Raw genomic sequence first — 21,266 nt, 5'->3', positions numbered from 1 at the left:
TTGTAACCACCCCAGCGCTTAGAACAGTGCTTTGCACATAGTAAGCGCTTAATAAATGCCATTGTTATTATTATTATTATTATTATTATTATTGATTGTTAGCGCCGTGCGGGTCCCAGGCTTGGCCCCGGATGGCGGGCTCGGCGGCTCCCCCGCGTGGCCGCTCCTTGAACGCCCCGCCGGCGTCTTCCGCCTAGCAACAGTCGCTAGGGGGGCAGGTCCTGGCCGCGGAGCAGCATCACCGTCTGGAAAACCGGGAGCCGCCGGGCCGCCCCCCGCATCCCTGCCCCGACTCCTAGTCTAAACGTTTCTCCTGATCTGGGCGGAGGGTCCGGGCTCGGAAGAGAGGGGCGACGGGGGGGTCCTGAGGGGCAGCGGGAAGGGGGTCTGACAGGACCCGGCGCGGGGCGGGGCGCGGGCTTCCGGGCGCGCGTGCGCACCGCCTCCCGCGCTCGCGCCCGCGCCTGCGCCATGCTGCCCCTCGCCTCGTCCCGCAGGTAAAGCGCCCCCCGGCGGGTCCTCCCTGTTGGGCCCGGCCTGGCCGCGTGCCCTCTCCTGCCTTCCTTCATTCATAAAGAAGCAGTGTGGCTCAGTGGAAAGAGCAAGGGTTTGGGAGGCAGAGGTCATGGGTTCAAATCCCGCCTCCGCCACTTCATTCATTCATTCATTCAATCAATCGTGTTTATTGAACGCTTACTGTGTGCACAGCACTGTACTAAGCGCTTGGGAAGTACAAGTTGGCAACATATACAACGGGCTCACAGTCTAGAAGCAGCGTGGCTCAGTGGAAAGAGCGCGGGTTTTGGAGTCAGAGGTCATGGGTTCAAATCCCGCCTCCGCCACTTCATTCATTCAATCGTGTTTATTGAGCGCTTACTGTGTGCACAGCACTGGACTAAGCGCTTGGGAAGTCCAAGTTGGCAACATAGGCGGTCCCTACCCAACAACGGGCTCACAGTCTAGAAGCAGCGTGGCTCAGTGGAAAGAGTGCGGGTTTTGGAGGCAGAGGTCATGGGTTCAAATCCTGCCACTTCATTCAATCGTGTTTACTGAGCGCTTACTGTGTGCACAGCACTGGACTAAGCACTTGGGAAGTCCAAGTTGGCAACATAGAGAGACAGTCCCTACCCAACAATGGGCTCACAGTCTAGAAGCAGCATGGCTCAGTGGAAAGAGTGCAGGTTTTGGAGACAGAGGTCATGGGTTCAAATCCCGCCTCCACCACTTCATTCATTCATTCAATCGTGTTCATTGAGCGCTTACTGTGTGCACAGCACTGGACTAAGCGCTTGGGAAGTCCAAGTTGGCAACATAGAGAGACGGTCCCTACCCAACAACGGGCTCACAGTCTAGAAGCAGCATGGCTCAGTGGAAAGAGTGTGGGTTTTGGAGACAGAGGTCATGGGTTCAAATTTATTTATTTATTTATTTATTTATTTTCCTTGTACATATCTATTCTATTTATTTTATTTTGTTAGTATGTTTGATTTTGTTCTCAGTCTCCCCCTTCTAGACTGTGAGCCCACTGTTGGGTAGGGACTGTCTCTATATGTTGTCAACTTGTACTTCCCAAGTGCTTAGTACAGTGCTCTGACACAGTAAGCGCTCAATAAATTCAATTGATTGATTGATTCAAATCCCGCCTCCACCACTTCATTCATTCATTCAAACGTGTTCATTGAGCGCTTACTGTGTGCAGAGCACTGTACTAAACACTTGGGAAATACAAGTTGGCCACATATACAGACGGTCCCTACCCAACAACAGGCTCACAGTCTAGAAGCAGCGTGGCTCAGTGGAAAGAGCATGGGTTTTGGAGTCAGAGATCATGGGTTCAAATCCCGCCTCCGCCACTTCATTCATTCATTCATTCAATTGTGTTTATTGAGCGCTTACTGTGTGCACAGCACTGGGCTAAGCGCTTGGGAAGTCCAAGTTGGCAACATAGAGAGACGGTCCCTACCCAACAACGGGCTCACAGTCTAGAAGCAGCGTGGCTCAGTGGAAAGAGCGCGGGTTTTGGAGTCAGAGGTCAGGGGTTCAACTCCCGGCTCCGCTACTTGTCACTTTATCTTTCTCTCCAGCTTCTTCCTCCTCTGGCCTGTTCAGAATGTCCGTGCCTGTTGCTCTCGCTGCACTGTATCGTTCTTTCCAGCCTCTTCCAGTTGTCAGTCCCCATGCCTTCCAAGGGCTGGGAGCCTGCTTCTAACGGGTGTCTTTTTTAAAATTAGTATTGGTATTTGTTAAGCAGTTACTGTGTGCCAGGCAGTGTGCTAAGTGCTGGCGTAGACACAAGGAAACCAGGTTGGGCACAGTCCATGTCCCACATGGGGCTCAGAGCCTTAATCCTCATTTTACAGATGAGGTGACGGAGGCACAGAGTAGTTAAGTGATTTGCCCAGGTCACCCAGGAGACAAGCGGTAGAGCCGGGATTAGAACCCAGGTCCTTTGGACTCCTTGGCTCCTGCTGTATCCACTAGGCCACACTGCTTCTCTAGGAGACGCATCGTCCAGAGGTAGTTTGGCCTAGTGGGAAGAGCACAGGGCTGAGAGTCAGGAGCTGGGTTCTAATGTCGACTCTGCAACTTGTTTGCTGTGTAGCCATAGGCGAGTCACTTTGCTTTCTCCTCGTCCCCCTTGTCCCCCTCTCCATCCCCCCATCTTACCTCCTTCCCTTCCCCACAGCACCTGTATATATGTATATATGTTTGTACATATTTATTACTCTATTTATTTATTTATTTATTTATTTTACTTGAACATATCTATTCTATTTATTTTATTTTCTTAGTATGTTTGGTTTTGTTCTCTGTCTCCCCCTTTTAGACTGTGAGCCCACTGTTGGGTAGGGACTGTCTCTATATGTTGATAACTTGTACTTCCCAAGCGCTTAGTACAGTGCTCTGCACACAGTAAGCGCTCAATAAATATGATTGATTGATTGATTGATTGATTTCTCTGAGCCTCCATTTTCCCATCTGTAAAATGGGGAGTCAATCCTTGTTCCCCCTCCTCCTTAGACTGTGAGCCCCAGGGCCGGACGGGGACTCGGTCGACTGGATTATCTTGGATCTACCTAGTCAGTACTTAACACATGCCACAGTTAACGTTCTACCTGTCCGGCACAGTCCCATTCATTCAGTCATATTTATTGAGCGCTTACTGTGTGCCGAGCACTGTACTAAGCGCTTGGGAAGTACAAGTTGGCAACATATAGGGACGGTCCCTACCCAACAGTGGGCTCACAGTCTAGAACGGGGAGACAGAGAACAAAACAAAACATAGTAACAAAGTAAAATAAATAGAATAAATATGTACAAATAAAATAGAGTAATAAATACATACAAACATATATACATATATACAGGTGCTGTGGGGAGGGGAAGGAGGTAAGGCGGGAGGGATGGAGAGGGGGAGGAGGGGGAGAAGGAGGAGGCTCAGTGTGGGAAGGCCTCCTGGAGGAGGTGAGCTCTCAGTAGGGCCTTGAAGGGAGGAAGAGAGCCATCTTGACGGATGTGCAGAGGGAGGGCATTCCAGGCCAGGGGGAGGACGTGGGCCGGGGGTCGACGGCGGGACAGGCGAGAATGAGGCCTAACGGTGAGGAGATTAGCGGTAGAGGAGCGGAGGGTGTGGGCTGGGCTGGAGAAGGAGAGAAGGGAGGTGAGGTAGGAGTGGGCGACGTGATGGACAGCCTTGAAGCCCAGGGTGAGGAGGAGTTTCTGCCTGATGCGTAGGTTGATTGATAGCCACTGGAGATTTTTGAGGAGGGGAGCAACATGCCCAGAGCGTTTCTGGACAAAGACAATCCGGGCAGCGGCGTGAAGTATGGATTGAAGTGGGGAGAGACAAGAGGATGGGAGATCAGAGAGGAGGCTGATACAGTAGTCCAGACGGGATAGGATGAGAGCTTGAATGAGCAGCGTAGCTGTTTGGATGGAGAGGAAAGGGCGGAACTTGGCAATGTTGTGGAGCTGAGACCGACAGGTTTTGGTGACGGCTTGGATGTGAGGGGTGAATGAGAGAGCGGAGTCGAGGATGACACCAAGGCTGCGGGCCTGTGAGATGGGAAGGATGGTAGTGCCGTCAACAGTGATGGGAAAGTCAGGGAGAGGGCAGGGTTTGGGAGGGAAGACAAGGAGTTCAGTCCTGGACATGTTGAGTTTAAGGTGGCGGGCCGACATCCAGATGGAGATGTCCTGAAGGCAGGAGGAGATGCGAGCCTAGAGGGAGGGGGAGAGAGCAGGGGCAGAGATGTAGATTTGGGTGTCATCAGTGTAGAGATGATAGTTGAAGCCGTGGGAGTGAATGAGGTCACCAAGGGAGTGAGTGTAGATGGAGAACAGAAGGGGACCAAGAACTGAACCTTGAGGAACTCCCGCAGTAAGGGGATGGGAGGGGGAGGAGGAGCCTGCAAAAGAGACTGAGAATGAACGACCGGAGAGATAAGAGGAGAACCAGGAGAGGACGGAGTCTGTGAAGCCAAGGTCGGATAGCGTGTTGAGGAGAAAGGGGTGGTCCACAGTGTCGAAGGCAGCTGAGAGGTCGAGGAGGATTAGGATAGAGTAGGAGCCGTTGTATTTGGCAAGCAGGAGGTCATTGGTGACCCTTGTGAGGGCAGTTTCCGTGGAATGTAGGGGACGGAAGCCAGACTGGAGGGGGTAGGGGAGAGAGTTGGTGTTGAGGAATTTGAGGCAGCGCGAGTACACGACTCGTTCAAGGAGTTTGGAAAGGAATGGTAGGAGGGAGATGGGGCGATAACTAGAAGGTGAGGTGGGGTCAAGAGAGGGTTTTTTTAGGATGGGAGAGACATGGGCATGTTTGAAGGCAGAGGGGAAGGAACCAGTGGAGAGTGAGCGGTTGAAGACGGAAGTTAAGGAGGGGAGAAGGGACGGAGCGAGAGATTTCATGAGATGAGAGGGAATGGGGTCAGAAACACAGGTGGCCGGAGTAGCACTTGAGAGGAGGGAGGAGAGCTCCTCTGAGGGTACTGCTGGGCCAGGCCAGGGGGATGACGTGGGCCGGGGGTCGACGGTGGGACAGGCGAGAACGAGGCACGGTGAGGAGATTAGCGGCAGAGGAGCGGAGGGTGCGGGCTGGGCTGGAGAAGGAGAGAAGGGAGGTGAGGTAGGAGGGGGCGAGGTGATGGACAGCCTTGAAGCCCAGGGTGAGGAGTTTCTGCCTGATGCGTAGGTTGATTGGTAGCCACTGGAGATTTTTGAGGAGGGGAATAACATGCCCAGAGCGTTTCTGGACAAAGATGATCCGGGCAGTGGCGTGAAGTATGGACTGAAGAGGGGAGAGACAGGAGGATGGGTCCCAAGAGCTGAGTGCAAGCACTGTACACATTGGGGCCGTTCAGTAGGTGCCAGGGATGGGGGGTGGGGGACGGGCTGGGGGCGACGGCTGGGTGGGCACGTGAGGCTGTCGGGGGTCTTATTGCCAGGATGGTGGCCCTGCTTAACCGGATGCTTCAGGACTGCGCAGAGCAGGAGGAGAAGCTAGAGCGGAACCTGGCCCGATGCCGGACTCTCCTTCAGACCTGGTGAGTTAATTAATTGAATTAAATTACAGAGAGTACAGAGTACTGTTTATTTCCCCTTTCCCTAATCTATTTTAATCTCTGTCTCTCCCTGTACACTGTAAACTTTTTTTTTAATGGTATTTCTTAAGTGCCTTCTGTGTGTCAAACACTGTTCTAAGCGCTGGGGTAGATACAGATTAATTAGGTTGGACATAGTCCCTGTCCTACATGGGACTCTAAGTCTAAGTAGACTGTGTAAGCTCTTGAGGGTGGGGATCATGTCTACCAACCCTGTTGTACTCTCTTATTAATTCATTCAGTCGTATTTATTGAGCGCTTACTGTGTGCAGAGCACTGTGCTAAGCGCTTGGGAAGTACGAGTTGGCAACATATAGAGACGGTCCCTACCCAACAGTGGGCTCACAGTCTAGAAGGGGGAGACAGAGAACAAAACAAAACATATTAACAAAATAAAATAAATAGAATAAATTTGTACAAGCTTAGTGCAGTGTTTTGAGCACAGTAAGACTTGATAAACACCTTTAATTGTTGGGTTGATAATAATAACGGTATTTGTTAAACACTTACCATGTGCCCAGCACTGTACTAAGTGCTGGGGTGGATACAAGCAAATCCCCATTGTACAAGTGAGGTAACTGAGGCCCAGAGAAGTGACTTGCCCAGGGTGACACAACAGACAAGTGGCGGAGCTGGGATTAGAGCCCATGGCCTTCTGACTCCGAGGCCCATGTTCTATCCCCTACGCCATGCTGCTTCTCTGTGTGAAGATATGTACACAGGGGCGGTGGGGGTGGGATGAGTACCTAATCAATCAATCAATCAATCGTATTTATTGAGCGCTTACTGTGTGCAAAGCACTGTACTAAGCGCTTGGGAAGTACAAGTTGGCAAAATATAGAGACAGTCCCTACCCAACAGTGGGCTCACAGTCTAGAAGGGGGAGAGTAAAGTACAAGTAAAATAAATAAATAGGTAAAAAATATGTACAAACATATATACACATATACAATTGACTGTGGGGATTGACCGTGAGCCCCACGTGGGACAAACTGATCACCTTGTATCCTCCCCAGCGCTCAGAACAGTGCTTTGCACATAGTAAGCACTTAACACATGCCATCATTCATTCATTCATTCCATCCCAATTTTCCAAATGAGGGAACTGAGGCCCAAAGGAGTGAGGTGACCTGCCCAGGGTCACACAGCAGACAAGCGGTAGACAAGCGGTACCTAACTATTTTGGGAGGGAGGGCTCAAGTGCGTGGGTGATGTATTAGGGAGAGACCTTCATAATAAGGCCTACTTTGATGGTTCATAATGGTTCATGATGGCTCATAATATGCTGAGCCATTATGCCAGGGCTCAGCATAATGTTTGGCTCACAGTATCTGGTGAGTCATTCATTCATTCAGTCAGTCAGTCAGTCATTCAGTCATATTTATTGAGCGCTTACGGTGTGCAGAGCACTGTACTAAGTGCTTGGGAAGTCCAAGTTGGCAACATATAGAGACAGTCCCTACCCAACAGTGAGCCCCTTCTGGAGTCTAGAGCCCCTTCTAGACTGTGAGCCCACTGTTGGGTAGGGACCGTCTCTATATGTTGCCAACTTGGACTACCCAAGCGCTCAGTACAGTGCTCTGCACACAGTAAGCGCTCAGTAAATACGACTGATTGATAGAAGGGGGAGTCGGTACCATCACTGTTAAGGTCTGTCTCCCCCTCTAGACTGTAAGCTCGTGGTGGGCAGGGAATCTGTTATATCGTTCTGTTGAGTTCTCCCGAGTGCAGTGCACACCGTAAGCACTCAATCGGTAGGATCGGCCGACTGCCTGACTGACTGCTTGTTGTTGTTTCTGCCCGCTGTCACGGGTCTCCTTCCGCTCACAGGGAGGCGTCCAGTTGCGACCGCCAGCATCTCATCAGCAGCGCAGAGCGGTGTCCTGGTGAGCCAGCCCACCTCCACCCCCCTCATCCCTGACTCATTCATTCAGTCATATTTATTGAATGCTTACTGGGTGCAGAGCACTGTAGTAATAATAATAATAATAATAACGGTATTTGTGAAGCGCTCACTATGTGCAAAGCACCGTTCTAAGCGCTGGGGGGATACAAGGTGATCAGGTTGTCCGACGTGGGGCTCACAGTCGTAATCCCCATTTTACAGATGAGGGAACTGAGGCACAGAGAAGTGAAGTGACTTGCCCAGCGTCACACAGCTGACAACTGGCGGAGTGGGGATTTGAACCCATGGCCTCTGACTCCAAAGCCTGTGCTCTTTCCCCTGAGCCACGCTGCTTCTCTGTAGTAGGCGCTTGGGAGAGTACAATATAACAATAAACAGACACATTCAATTGATCAGTTGTATTTATTGAGCGCTTACTGTGTGCAGAGCACTGTACTAAACGCTTGGGAAATACAAGTTGGCAACACATAGAGATGGTCCCTACCCAACAGTGGGCTCACAGTCTAGAACGGGCTCATATTCCCTGCCCACAACAAGCTTACACTCCAGAGGGACAAGCTAAGTCACTGAGGACCCCCAATCCCTCCTTTCTTGGCTCCGTTCCCTCCCAGCCGAGCCCCTCCGGCCTTTCTGGGAATGGGTTGGTGCCGGACGGGAGCAGACCAGTCCCCTGGCATCGTCAGACCCACCCAGGAATGCCGCAGGCTTTGCCGTACATCCTGGCCCCAGGGGGAGGTCCCCGGGGATGGGCAGCCCCGATACAGGCTTCCCGGAAGGTGGCTGCAAACTGCTGGGGGACGGCTTCGGGGATGTATTTATTTATTTTACTTGTTATTTATTTACTTATTTTACATGTACATATCTATTCTATTTATTTTATTTTGTTAGTATGTTTGGTTTTGTTCTCCGTCTCCCCCTTTTAGACTGTGAGCCCACTGTTGGGTAGGGACTGTCTCTATATGTTGCCAATTTGTAGTTCCCAAGCGCTTAGTACGGTGCTCTGCACATAGTAAGCGCTCAATAAATACGATTGATGATGATGAGGATGATGATGTAAGGCCACGGCGATGTTCCAGACCAACCCGCTGCCGTGCCAGAGTCGGGTCCTTCGCCCGAGGAGCTCCGGGAGCTGGATCTGCTGACCCGAGCCCTGGAAAAGGCCGCCCGAGTCCGACAGATCGCCACAGAGGCCAAGAAACAAGAGCAGGGGGCGGCGCCCCAAAAGACCGCCCCGCCAAGCCTTCCTCCGGGGCCGCAGCGGGCGGCGGGCCGGAAGGCTGCCTCGCCGGCCCCTCCCTTAGCACTGCAGGAGCCCACGCCTCTGCCCCAGGGGGGCCACCCCAAGTCCGTCTCCTACCGGCCCAAAGCCCCCTACAGAACGGACCCAAACAAGAAACGGGTTCGAAGGAGGGTCCCGGCTCCCCGTCTCGGGGGCCTGGCTCCCAGGGACGCCTCCGGGCCACGAAGGGGGCCCGGGTCAGGACAGCCCACCCAATCGCCGCCCTCCCTCCTGCCTGGCGAGGGCAAGGGAACCAGGGCCCCCCAGGGGGATGCTGCAGGGAGGGGGCCCACGGCCCCCAGTTCTCAGCAGAGGGTGGGAGGTCTTCCCGGCTCCGTCCCAGGCTTTGGCAGGACAAGCGGATGCCGGATGCCAGAATCTGCCGAGGAGAGGACGGTTCCGGGGGCCTTCACATTCCAGGAGAATGGGTAGGGTCCCTGGCCCTTGGCATCGGCAGGAGAAAGTAGGGAAACCACCTCAGTGCCCCTTTCCCCCTGCCCTGACTGGTTCAGCACACACTGGGGTACAGCGCAACCTCTGGAGCAGCATGTGCGGGCCTTGTCCTCCCGTCCCCGACTGGCTCGGCACTCTGGGGGGTGCAGGGGATCCCCCAGAGCTGTGGGTGCGGGCCTGGTTCCTTAACTCCCCGGTCCCTTAGAGCCTGGGGGTATGTTTAGCCGGGCCCCGGAGGTGCTTCTGTGGGGAGGTTCCCTGAGAAAGGCCTACCCCTGTTCATTCATTCAATTGTATTTATTGTTGCAGAACTCTGCTGAAGCTGCCCCAGTCCTACAAGAAACTCTACGCCCAAAACGCCAGGTGAGACTTGTCTGGGCCTGGGTCCCCAACCCCCGCCGCTCTGACCACCGGGTCCGGAGGGAAAGCAGAGTCGGAGAGGGGACCTGGGACAGGTTTGGATGGGTGAATCCAATGTGGGCGGGCTGGGGATGGAGAAGCGGCTCGGTGAGCGGGAGCTGTGTCGGAGCTTAGTTCTGCAGGCCTGGCAGAGTACCCTCTGGGTGCTCAGCACTGAACTGGGCACCTGGGGGGCTGCAACACAAGCAGGAACCAATTCACCACCTGTTGGGGCTTATGGTCTCATGAGAAGCCTCAGGCTCTAACCACCATGCCGGTATTTGTCAAGTGCTCGGGGAGCAGAGAGCACTGTGCTGGGCGCCCAGGGGACAGGAGCCCTATACTCGGCACTTCGGGTATTCGTCTGAGTTTCCCAGAGTGCAATGTGCAGCACCCCCCAATTGCCCACACTGCCGGGGCCCCCGGGCATTATCTGCTGATGAGGCTATGTCCTCAGCTACCCACTTCCTACGGCCTCCAGACTCCTAGACCGAGCTAGGCCCGTCCCTCACGGGCCGGCCACTTCTGTGCTTATGCTGGGGTGGGGGGAGGCTGTGTGGGTATGCATGGGTCATATGTACATATCATGGTGTGTTGGCACGTGGGTGCCCGCTCGGTATCCTCCCCAGCGCTTAGAAAGGTGCTTGACCCATAGTAAGCGCTTAACAAATGCCGTCATTATTATTATTACTATCCGGAGACCATCTTACCCCACGAGGACGGCCAGGCTGGGGCAGGGAGGGTGATTTGTTTTGTTATCCTTCAGAATAAATACTGCCACACATCGTCGGAAACAGGGCAAGATGTTTTCAGGTTCATTTTTGTAACTGTCATTGTATAGTTATATGTGCATATAGCTATAATTCTGTTTATTCTGACGGTTTTGACACCTGTCTACATGTTTTGTCGTCTGTTTCCCCTTCTAGACTGTGAGCCCGTTGTTGGGTAGGGACTGTCTCTTTATGTTGCCGCCTTGTACTTCCCAAGCGCTTAGTCCAGTGCTCTGCACACAGTAAGCGCTCAATAAATACGATTGAATGGATGAATGAATGTCTCCCACAGCCTGTGGGCACAGAGCCAAGCCTGCCGGACCGAACCCGCTGCAGAGGAGGCGAGGGGGTGCTTCGTCGCCAAGATCCAAGCGACCGTATCCTTTTCCACGGCTTCCGCGGACCTGCCGAGGGGCAGCGGCGGGGCAGTCTGCACATTTCGGGGGCCCGAGGCCAAAGGAGAGCCAGGTGCCCCTGTCTCCCGGGCTCAGCAAGCCTAAAGTCCGGGATAGGAAGTCCGCCCCGGGGAGCTTACCCTCCCCGCCGAGCAGCAGTGGCAGTGGAGTGGCGGACTAGGGGTCCTGGGGGCTCTGAGCCTGCCGGTGGGGAGGGGGGTTTCCAAGGACCCGGTTCCTAGACTCCCGATCCAGGCTAGGGAGGTGGGGTAGGGGGACAGCCAGGCCTAAAGGCGACTTACCTTGACCCCGGCTCAGTTTGCGGCGCCGGGCTCGGTCCTCAGCCCCGGCCAGATCTGGGAAGAAGTGCAGCTCCTGAGCGAGGCGTGCCGCCTGCTGGGCCGGCGTATGGACCAGGTTGAGGCGTGTGCCGGTGAGGGGGCCTGGCCAGCTGCTGGGGGGGGTCCAGTCCCGAGTGGGCCTTAGCCCCCGGGTTGGGGAGGTCAGGTGGGCCTCCCCACCCCGCCGAGCCTTGATCACCACCCCACAAGACCGGGACGTGGTCATGAGATGAGTTGGGGAACTTCCAGGTTGGGGGCTGGGGCAGGGATTAATAATAATAATAATAATAATAATGATGGCATTTATTAAGCGCTTACTATGTGCAAAGCACTGTTCTAAGAGCTGGGGAGTTTGCAAGGTGATCAGGTTGTCCCACTTGGGGCTCACAGGCTTAATCGCCATTTGACAGATGAGGTTACTGAGGCCCAGAGAAGTGAAGTGACTTGCCCAAAATCACACAGCTGACAAGTGGCGGAGCCGGGATTTGAACCCGTGACCTCTGACTCCAAAGCCTGGGCTCTTTCCACTGAGCCATACTGCTTCTCTAATAATAATGAGGGCATTTGTTACTCTTACTATGTGCAAAGCACTATTCTATGCGCTGGAGAGGTTACAAGGTGATCAGGTTGTCCCACGGGGGGCTCACAGTCTTCATCCCCGTTTTACAGGTGAGGTAGCTGAGGCCCAGAGAAGTTAAGTGACTTGCCCAAAGTCACACAGCTGACAAGTGGCAGAGCCGGGTTTTGAACCCATGACCTCTGACTCCAAAGCCCGGGCTTTTTCCACTGAGCCACGCTGCTTCTCATAATGTTGGTATTTGTTAAGCACTTACTATGTGCCAAGTACTGTTCTAAGCGCTGGGGGAGATACAAGGCAATCAGGTTGTCCCACGTGGGGCTCACAGTCTTCATCCCCGTTTTCCAGATGAGGGAACTGAGGCCCAGAGAAGTAAAGTGACTTGCCCGATGTCACACTGCTGACAAGGGGCGGAGGCGGGATTAGAACCCACGACCTCTGACTCCCAAGCCCAGGATCTTTCCACTGAGCCATGCTGCTTCTCTAACAGCAACAGCACAGTGCTCCCCCAGGCTTCTCCCCGTAACTTTGGGGCTCTAGTAGTAGTGGTGGCACAGTCCTTCTAGACTGTGAGCCCACTGTTGGGTAGGGACCGTCTCTATAAGTTGCCAACTTGTACTTCCCAAGCATTTAGTACAGTGCTCTGCACACAGTAGGCGCTCAATAAATACGATTGATTGATTGATTGGTGGCACCCACTGGTCTGCTGAACAACACCCCCTGGCTGCATTCATTCATTCGATCGTATTTACTGAGCACTTGCTGTGTGCAAAGCACTGTACTAAAAAAAGATGGCATTTGTTAAGCGCTTACTATGTGCAAAGCACTGTTCTAAGCACTGGGGGGGATACAAGGTAATCAAGTTGTCCCACGTGGGTCTCCCAGTCTTAATCCCCATTTTTACAGATGAGGTAACTGAGGCTCAGAGAAGTTAAGTGACTTGCCCAAGGTCACACAGCAGACTTGTAGTGGAGCCGGGATTCGAACCCATGACCTCTGACTCCAAAGCCCGGGCTCTTTCCACTGAGCCACGCTGCTATAACAATATACAGACATTCCCTGCCCACAGCGAGCTTTCAGTGAACTGGTCCTGGTTGACACCCACTGGCTGCAGTGCACAGTGCTTAGCACGCATTGAGGGCAGGGCACTGTGCTGAGTGTTTGGGAAAATGTAACGGAAACCCGAGCCACATTCCCTGCCCACGAGGAGCTTCCAGTCCGACAGGGAGAGGTCTGTGCTGCCTCAGCTGGGCTCGGCTCTGCTTCCTGCGCAGAGGGCTGGGGCCCTTCCATCACACCCTCCGCCTGGCTGGGGAGTCCCAAGAAGGGGGCACAGGGGAGGGCGGCCCACTCGGGGTCAGGGTTCACCGGTTGTTCCCATCCCATTCCGGCAGCACCCGGTGAGGAGCTGGAGCCCGTCAGCCTCCAGGCCCTGGAGCGGCTGGGAGCAGCGGTGGGCGGCTGTCTGCGTCGGCTGGAGGAGCTGCGTCGAGGTACGGGAGGGCATTCGGGGAGGGGGCCCAGGGGGACAAGTTGGGGTGGGGCCCGTCCGGGATCGGGGAATCGGAGGGCAGGGGTGGAGCCGGAGCTTCTGGGAATTGGGCCCGGGCGGGCGAGGGGGCGGCAGCCCAGGGAAACGGAGAGCATCCGGGGGGCAGGAAGTGAGCTTAGCACAGCTCGGGTTCCAAAGGGCTGCAGACGTCAGGAATGCTGCGTACGCACAAACGTACACCCACCCAAGGCCCTTGTTGGAACTCATACACAATATAAATCCACATCCCGGTACCCACAGCACAGAGAGAGAGAGAGAGTGAATGCACGTGGACACTCCCCCCCACCACACACAAGTGCACTGTTCTGGATTTATAGCTTTTCCCGGACTTGCCCTCTGTACTGACTCCAGACGGTCTGTGAAAACCCCCTGCCCATGGCAAACTCCCAGCTGTAATAATAATAATTATTATGGTATTTAGTAATACTAGCATTTATTAAGTGCTTACTGTGTTCTAAGCGCTGGGGAGGTTGCAAGGTGATCAGGTTGTCCCACTGGGGGCTCACAGTCTTAATCCTCATTTTACAGAGAAGCAGCGTGGCTCAGTGGAAAGAGCCCGGGCTTGGGAGTCAGAGGTCATGGGTTCTAATGCCGGCTCCACCACGTGTCTGCTGTGTGACCTTGGGCAAGTCACTTAACTTCTCTGTGCCTGTTACCTCATCTGGAAAATGGGGATTGACTGTGAGCCCCATGTGGGATAACTTGATCACCTTGTATCCCCCCCCAGCGCTTACAACAGTGCTTCGCACGCAGTAAGTGCTTAACAAATACCATCATTATTATTATTATTACGGATGAGGTAACTAAGGCCCAGAGAAGTGAAGTGACTTGCCCAAAGTCACACAGCTGAAGCAGCGTGGCTCAGTGCAAAGAGCCCGGGCTTTGGAGTCAGAGGTCGTGGGTTCAAATCCCGGCCCTGCCACTTGTCAGCTGTGTGACTTTGGGCAAGTCACTTAACTTCTCTGGGCCTCAGTTACCTCATCTGTAAAATGGGGATTGAGACTGTGAGCCCCTTGGGACAACCTAATCACCTTGTAACCTCCCCAGCGCTTAGAACAGTGCTTTGCACATAGTAAGTGCTTAATAAATGCCATTATTATTATTAATTGGCAGAGCCGGGATTTTAACCATGACCTCTGACTCCAAAGCCCGTGCTCTTTTCCACTGAGCCACGCTGCTTCTCATTTGTTAGGCGCTTACTATGTGCCAGTCACCGTTCTAAGTGCTGGGGTACTTACAAGATAATCGGGTTGGACACCGTCCCTGACCCACCTACGGCTCCCGGTCTTAATCTCCATTTTACAGATGAGGGAACCGAGGCACAGAGAAGCGAAGTGACTTGCCTCAGGTCACACAGCGGAAAAGTGGTGAGGCTGGGATTAGAACCCATGACCTTCTGACTCTCAGGCCCGAGCTCTACCCACTAGGTCTTGCTGCTTCTCCAGCTGGGGCTGGGGCCCTCCAGCTCCTACGGCCCTGCCGCGGGCAAAAGGGTTGGCCCAATCTCGCCCTCGCACCCTTGATCCCTCCTCTTTCACCCCCTCAGGGACAGGGCTGGCACAGGGTCATGGGGGCCAGGAGGAGGGCTTTGGGAAAGGACAGGCCCCGTCTACCTCCCCCGTTGGAAGAAAAGGTCACGGGCGTCTCTGAGAGTCCCCCGGACTCCTTTTACTGCATCAGCCTCCTCTCTGATCTCCCATCCTCGTGTCTCTCCCCACTTCAATCCATACTTCACGCCGCTGCCCGGATCGTCTTTGTGCAGAAACGCTCTGGGCATGTTACTCCCCTCCTCAGAAATCTCCAGTGGCTAACAATCAACCTACGCATCAGGCAGAAACTCCTCACCCTGGGCTTCCAGGCTGTCCATCCCCTCGCCCCCTCCTACCTCACCTCCCTTCTCTCCTTCTCCAGCCCAGCCCGCACCCTCCGCTCCTCTGCCGCTAATCTCCTCACCGTGCCTCGTTTTCGCCTGTCCCGCCGGCGACCCCCGGCCCACGTCCTCCCCCTGACCTGAAATGCCGTCCCTCCGCCCATCCGCCAAGCTAGCTCTCTTCCTCCCTTCAAGGCCCTCCTGAGAACTCACCTCCTCCAGGAGGCCTTCCCAGACTGAGCCCCCTCCTTCCTCTCCATCCTTCCCGCCTTACCTCCTTCCCCTCCCCACAGCACCTGTATATACGTTTGTACGTATTTATTACTCTATTTTATTTGTACATATTCTATTTATTGTACTTTGCTAATTTGTTTTGCTGTCTGTGTCCCCCTTCTAGACTATAAGCCCGCTGTTGAGTAGGGACCGTCTCTGTTGCCAACTTGTACTTCCCAAGCGCTTAGTGCAGTGCTCTGCACACAGTAAGCGCTCAATAAATACGACTGATTGATTGGTAGCCTGAGGGCCGGCGAGTCAGGACAGCAAAAGCGTGGAGTAGCCGGGAGCTGTGGGGGCTGCCGGGACCTGGTGAGAGGCGACTGACTGGGGCCTACTGTTTGCCCCCCTGCAGGCGTGGACCGTGGCCAGGGCCCACTGGTGGCCAGCGACCTCTGCAGCTGTGCCCGCGTGGGAGCCGTGGGCTGCCCCGCCGGCCGGGCCCCGGCTGTCCCGCTGCTGACGTACTCCAGCGCCCAGGAGCTGCAGGAACTGGCGGCGCTGAGACTGCGGGTGGCAACCCTGACCCGACAGATCCACCTCGAGAAGGTGAGTGCCGAGACCACCTGGCGCCCGGTGGCACCGGGCCCTCCCCGGGGGCCCTGGTCGGGCCCTGACTCTTCCTGCCCCGGGGCCGCGGAGGGCACCGGGGCAGCCGATAGCCCTCTGATGGTCCAGTGTGGCACACCGGATAGGGCCCGGGCCTGGGATTCAGAAGGTCACGGGTTCTAATCCTGACTCTGCTACATAGCTGCTCTGACCTTGGGCAAGTCACGTCACTTCTCTGGGCCTCGGTTATCTCACCTATAAAATGGGGATTGAGACTGTGAGTCCCTAGGGGGACACAAACTGTCCAACCCGATTTGCAGCTATCCACCCCAGTGCTTCTTATGGTACCCGGAACATAGTGAGCACTTAACAAATACCAAAGTTATTATTATTACTACTAACGATTATTATTACTAACGATTACTAAAATTTTTCCCCTCCTCCCCGCCTTACCTCCTTCCCTTCCCCTCAGCACCTGTATATATATATATACATACATCATCATCATCATCAATCGTATTTATTGAGCGCTTACTATGTGCAGAGCACTGTACTAAGCGCTTGGGAAGTACAAATTGGCAACATACAGAGACAGTCCCTACCCAACAGTGGGCTCACAGTCTAAAAGGGGGAGGCAGGCAACAAAACAATAAATATATATATACAGCATATATATATGAGAAGCAGCGTGGCTCGGTGAAAGAGCCCGAGCTTTGGAGTCAGAGGTCATGGGTTCGAATGCCGGCTCCGCCACATGTCTGCTGTGTGACCTTGGGCAAGTCACTTAACTTCTCGGAGCCTCAGTTACCTCATCTGTAAAATGGGGATGATGACTGTGAGCCCCACGCGGGACAACCCGATCACCTTGTATCCCCCCCAGCGCTTAGAACAGTGCTTTGCACATAGTAAGCGCTTAGCAAATGCCATTATTATTATATATGTATATATGTTTGTACGTATTTATTACTCTATTTTACTTGTACATATTTATTCTATTTATTTTATTTTGTTAATATGTTTTGTTTTGTTCTCTGTCTCCCCCTTCTAGACTGTGAGCCCACTGTTGGGTAGGGACCGTCTCTATATGTTGCCAGCTTGTACTTCCCAAGCGCTTAGTACAGTGCTCTGCACACAGTAAGCGCTCAATAAATACGATTGAATGAATGAATGAATGAATAACGATAGAGCACCCACAGTATGCAGGGCACTGGACCGAGCGCTTGGGAGGCGGCAAGAGAGAGGCAGTGTGGCCTAGTCAAGTCAGTCAGCCGTATTTACTGAGCACTTACTGGGTGCAGAGCACTATACTAAACGCTTAGGCGGGTACAAGCAGAGAAGCAGCGTGGCTCAGTGGAAAGAGCACGGACTTTGGAGTCAGAAGTCATGGGTTCGAATCCTGGCTCTGCCACTTGTCAGCTGTGTGACTTTGGGCAAGTCACTTAACTTCTCTGGGCCTCAGTTACCTCATCTGTAAAATGGGGATGAAGACTGTGAGCCCCCTGTGGGACAACCTGATCACCTTGTATACCCCCAGCGCTTAGAACAGTGCCGTGCACATAGTAAGCGCTTAATAAATGCCATTATTATTGTTATTATTACAATAAAGCAAACCCATTTCTTGCCCACAACGAGCTTACAGTCTAGTGGACTGGATCATGGACCTGGGTGTTAAAAGACCTGGGTCCTCATCCCGGCTCTGCAGCTTGCCTGCTGTGTGACCTTGGGCAAGTCACTTCACTTCCCTGTACCTCAGTTCCCTCATCTGTAATATGGGGATTAAGACTGGGAGCCCCATGTTGGGCATGGACTGTGTCCAAACTAATTATCTTGTATCTACCCCAGTGCTGAGGAGAGTGCCTGGCACCTAGTAAGCGCTTAGCACATAACACACGCACCCTTCTGTCCATATGAAGCAGCATGGCTTAGTGGAAGGAGCACAGGCTTGGGAGTCAGAGGTCGTGAGTTCTAATCCCGACTATGCCACTTGTCAGCTGTGTGACTTTGGCCAAGTCCCTTAACTTCTCTGTGCCTCAGCTACCTCATCTGTAAAATGGGGATTAAGACTGTGAGCCCTACAGGGGACAATCTGATGACCTTGTACCTACTACAGTGCTTGGCACATAGTAAGCGCTTAACAAATGCCATTATTATTATTATTTATTTAGACTTCCAACCTCGATGACTAAAAGCCTTGCTCCCATACACATCTCCCCTTTGTCTTCTTTCCCCATCTTGTGGTTTATTATAGTGTCTGTCTTCCTCCCCTGGAGGGCAGGGATAGGTCAGTCATATTTATTGAGCGTTCACTGTGGGCAGAGAGTCGCGCTTGGGAGAGTACGATATAATAGACACATTCCCTGCCCACAACGAGCTTACAGTCTAGAGGGGGGACAGACATTAATTCCCTGCCTACGAAGTCTCCCGAATGCTCCCAAGCACTTTGTGCAGCGCTCCGTCCGAGATTGCGATACAAGACAAAATTGCTGCACTCCGGGAACTTACGGTCCAGGTGTAGCGGACGGAGGGAATGAATGCCCCGTGAGCCCTCGGAACAGAAGGAATTTTCCACTGTGGACACACATGCCTTCAATCAGGGTCTCTTCTACGACCAGACACAAGTAAAACATGTAGTGTGCACAGGGTCTTTGTGGATTGGACATGGGAGTTTGTGGGTTTTTAAAGGCCAAACACTGCGCTAACTGCTGAGTCTCATACAAGAGAATCAGATTTGATCTCGCCTTGTCCTGGTCCAAGAAGGGGAGGGAGGGCACGTGGCCTGGCAGAAGGAGAATGGGTTTGGGAGAATGAGGACCTGGGTTCTAATCCCGGCTCTCCCCCTTGTCTGCCATGTGACCTTGCGAGAGTTACTTCATTTCTCTGTGCTTCATTTCCCCTCATCTGCAAAATGGGGATTCACTGCCTATTCTCCCTCCTGCACTGGCCCATACAGGACCTGATTCCCTTGTGTCTACCCCAGTGCATAGTAGAGTGCTTGACACCTCCTCCAGGAGGCCTTCCCAGACTGAGCCCCTTCCTTCCTCTCCCCCTCGTCCCCCTCTCCATCCCCCCATCTTACCTCCTTCCCTTCCCCACAGCACCTGTATATATGTATATATGGTTGTACATATTTATTACTCTATTTATTTATTTTACTTGTACATTTCTATCCTATTTATTTTATTTTGTTGGTATGTTTGGTTTTGTTCTCTGTCTCCCCCTTTTAGACTGTGAGCCCACTGTTGGGTAGGGACTGTCTCTATGTGTTGCCAATTTGTACTTCCCAAGCGCTTAGTACAGTGCTCTGCACATAGTAAGCGCTCAATAAATACGATTGATTGATTGATTGATTGAACAAGTACCACAATTATTATTATTATTATCTTTTCCTTGTTTTATAGGTGGAAAAACCAATCAATCATGCTCAGCACACATTAAGTCTTCTAGACTGTGAGCCCACTGTTGGGTAGGGACTGTCTCTATATGTTGCCAGCTTGTACTTCCCAAGCGCTTAGTACAGTGCTCTGCACACAGTAAGCGCTCAATAAATAAGATTGATTGATTAAGCGCTCAATAAATACGATTGATTGAATTCAATCAAAGGTGTTTATTGGATTTTTAATGTGTGCAGGGCATTGTAATAAGTGCTTTGGAGAGTATAACGGGTTTTTTGTAATGGCATTTGTTAAGTACTCACTATGTGCCAGGCACTGTACTAAGTGCTGGGGTAGATTCAAGTTACTCTGTTGGACCCATTCCCTGTCCCACAGAGGGCTCAGTCTAAATCCCCATTTTACAGCTGAGGTAACTGAGGCACCGAGAAGTAAAGTGACTTGCCCGAGGTCACACAGATGAGAAGCAGCGTGGCTTAGTGGAAAGAGCCCGGGCTTGGGAGTCAGAGGCTGTGGGTTCTAATCCCGGCTCCGCCACTTGTCAGCTAAGTGACTTTGGGCAAGTCACTTCACTTCTCTGTGCCTCAGTTACCTCATCTGTAAAATGGGGATTAAGACTGTGAGCCCCACCTGGGACAACCTGATAACCTTGTATCTCCCCCAGCGCTTAGAACAGTGCTTGGCACATAGGAAGTGCTTAACAAATACCGTCATCATTATTATTTTCTAGACTGTGGGCAGGGATTGTCTCTATTTGTTGCTGAATTGTACTTCCCTAGCGCTTAGTACAGTGCTGTGCAATCAATCAATCAATCAATCGTATTGAGCGCTTACTGTGTGCAGAGCACTAGACTAAGCACTTGGGAAGTACAAGTTGGCAACATATAGAGACAGTCCCTACCCAACAGTGGGCTCACAGTCTAAAAGGGGGAGGCTTAACTGTGTGCACACAGTAAGCGCTCAAGAAATACGATCGAGTGAAGGAGTGAAAGGGGAGCCAGGCCCGTGCCCTACCCATTAGGCCGTGAGTTGCCGAATATATTCCCCGATCACAAGGAGCTTACAGTCCAGAGGGGGAGAAACTGAGGAAACTGGCCGCGTGGGCCCCGGCACTGAGGCCCTCCCCTGAAACTGTGTTGCCTGTCCTCCAGGTGCTGATGGCAGAGCTACTTCCTCTGCTGGAGTCCCGCTGGCCCCAGGAGCCCGGGCTGTACCGGGCAGTGCACACACAGCTCTGTGACGGGGGCCGGCGCTTCCCCGTGCTGCTCTGGGACGACCCGCCCGACTGACCCCTCGACCGGACGCCGCCCTCCCTCCCAACCCGTGGGCCGAGCTGCCGCCGGCAGCCACCCCTGAAAAGACCTCACCCCCCACCCCAGAAAAAAAAGCGAACGTTCACTTTCCTCGCTGTCTCTGCCTTCCTTTGTCTCTGCCAGGGCCCTCGCCCAGAACCCCCGCCACCCATGCCAACCTCCCCCCGCCCCCCGCCTGGCAGTGGGCCCAGACCCTAGGTTGGGTGGGAGTGGAGACACTGCCGCAGGGGGAGGGTCTCTTCTGCAGGTGCCAGTTTGGAGCAAGACCCCTTCATTCGTTGGTGGTAGAGCATTTGACTGCAGATCAAGAGGTCCCCGGTTCAAATCCGGGTGCCCCCTCGTTTCTCCTTAGAGAAGCAGCGTGGCTCGGTGGAAAGAGCCCGCGCTTTGGAGTCAGAGGTTGTGGGTTCATATCCCGGCTCCGCCAGTTGTCAGCTGTGTGACTTTGGGCAAGTCATTTCACTTCTCTGGGCCTCAGTTCCCTCATCTGTAAAATGGGGATTAAGACTGTGAGCCCCCCCGTGGGACAACGTGATCAACCTCCCCAGCGCTTAGAACAGTGCTTTGCACATAGTAAGGGCTTAATAAATGCCATCATTA

The 21,266-nt window shown here is 53.3% G+C and overlaps 1 protein-coding gene across 1 annotated transcript; it reads left to right on the top strand.

The window, feature by feature from the left end:
- Positions 1–464: 464 nt before the first annotated feature.
- On the top strand, positions 465–20,803 carry TEDC2 (tubulin epsilon and delta complex 2). The gene is made up of 10 exons (XM_038762254.1): positions 465–497; positions 5,445–5,543; positions 7,431–7,486; positions 8,583–9,213; positions 9,548–9,601; positions 10,700–10,784; positions 11,121–11,235; positions 13,115–13,213; positions 15,771–15,964; positions 20,505–20,803. Exons 1-10 carry the CDS (start codon positions 472–474, stop codon positions 20,640–20,642), a joined length of 1,497 nt encoding a protein of 498 aa, XP_038618182.1. The 5' UTR covers positions 465–471; the 3' UTR covers positions 20,643–20,803.
- Positions 20,804–21,266: the final 463 nt, after the last annotated feature.

Source organism: Tachyglossus aculeatus, chromosome 21 (genome assembly GCF_015852505.1).
Source record: "Tachyglossus aculeatus isolate mTacAcu1 chromosome 21, mTacAcu1.pri, whole genome shotgun sequence".
Lineage (NCBI taxonomy): Eukaryota > Metazoa > Chordata > Mammalia > Monotremata > Tachyglossidae > Tachyglossus > Tachyglossus aculeatus.
Note: the sequence above shows the minus strand (reverse complement) of the source record. Positions and strands in the feature narration are given on the sequence as shown.

What these genes read in the sequence shown, in the direction of transcription:
- TEDC2 (XM_038762254.1), top strand. Translation starts at nt 472, where the DNA reads ATGCTGCCCCTCGCCTCGTCCCGCAG. An exon ending in CCCCTCGCCTCGTCCCGCAG is followed by an intron (nt 498 to 5,444) that starts GTAAAGCGCCCC and finishes TCTTATTGCCAG; the next exon opens with GATGGTGGCCCTGCTTAACC. An exon ending in CTCTACGCCCAAAACGCCAG is followed by an intron (nt 9,602 to 10,699) that starts GTGAGACTTGTC and finishes TGTCTCCCACAG; the next exon opens with CCTGTGGGCACAGAGCCAAG.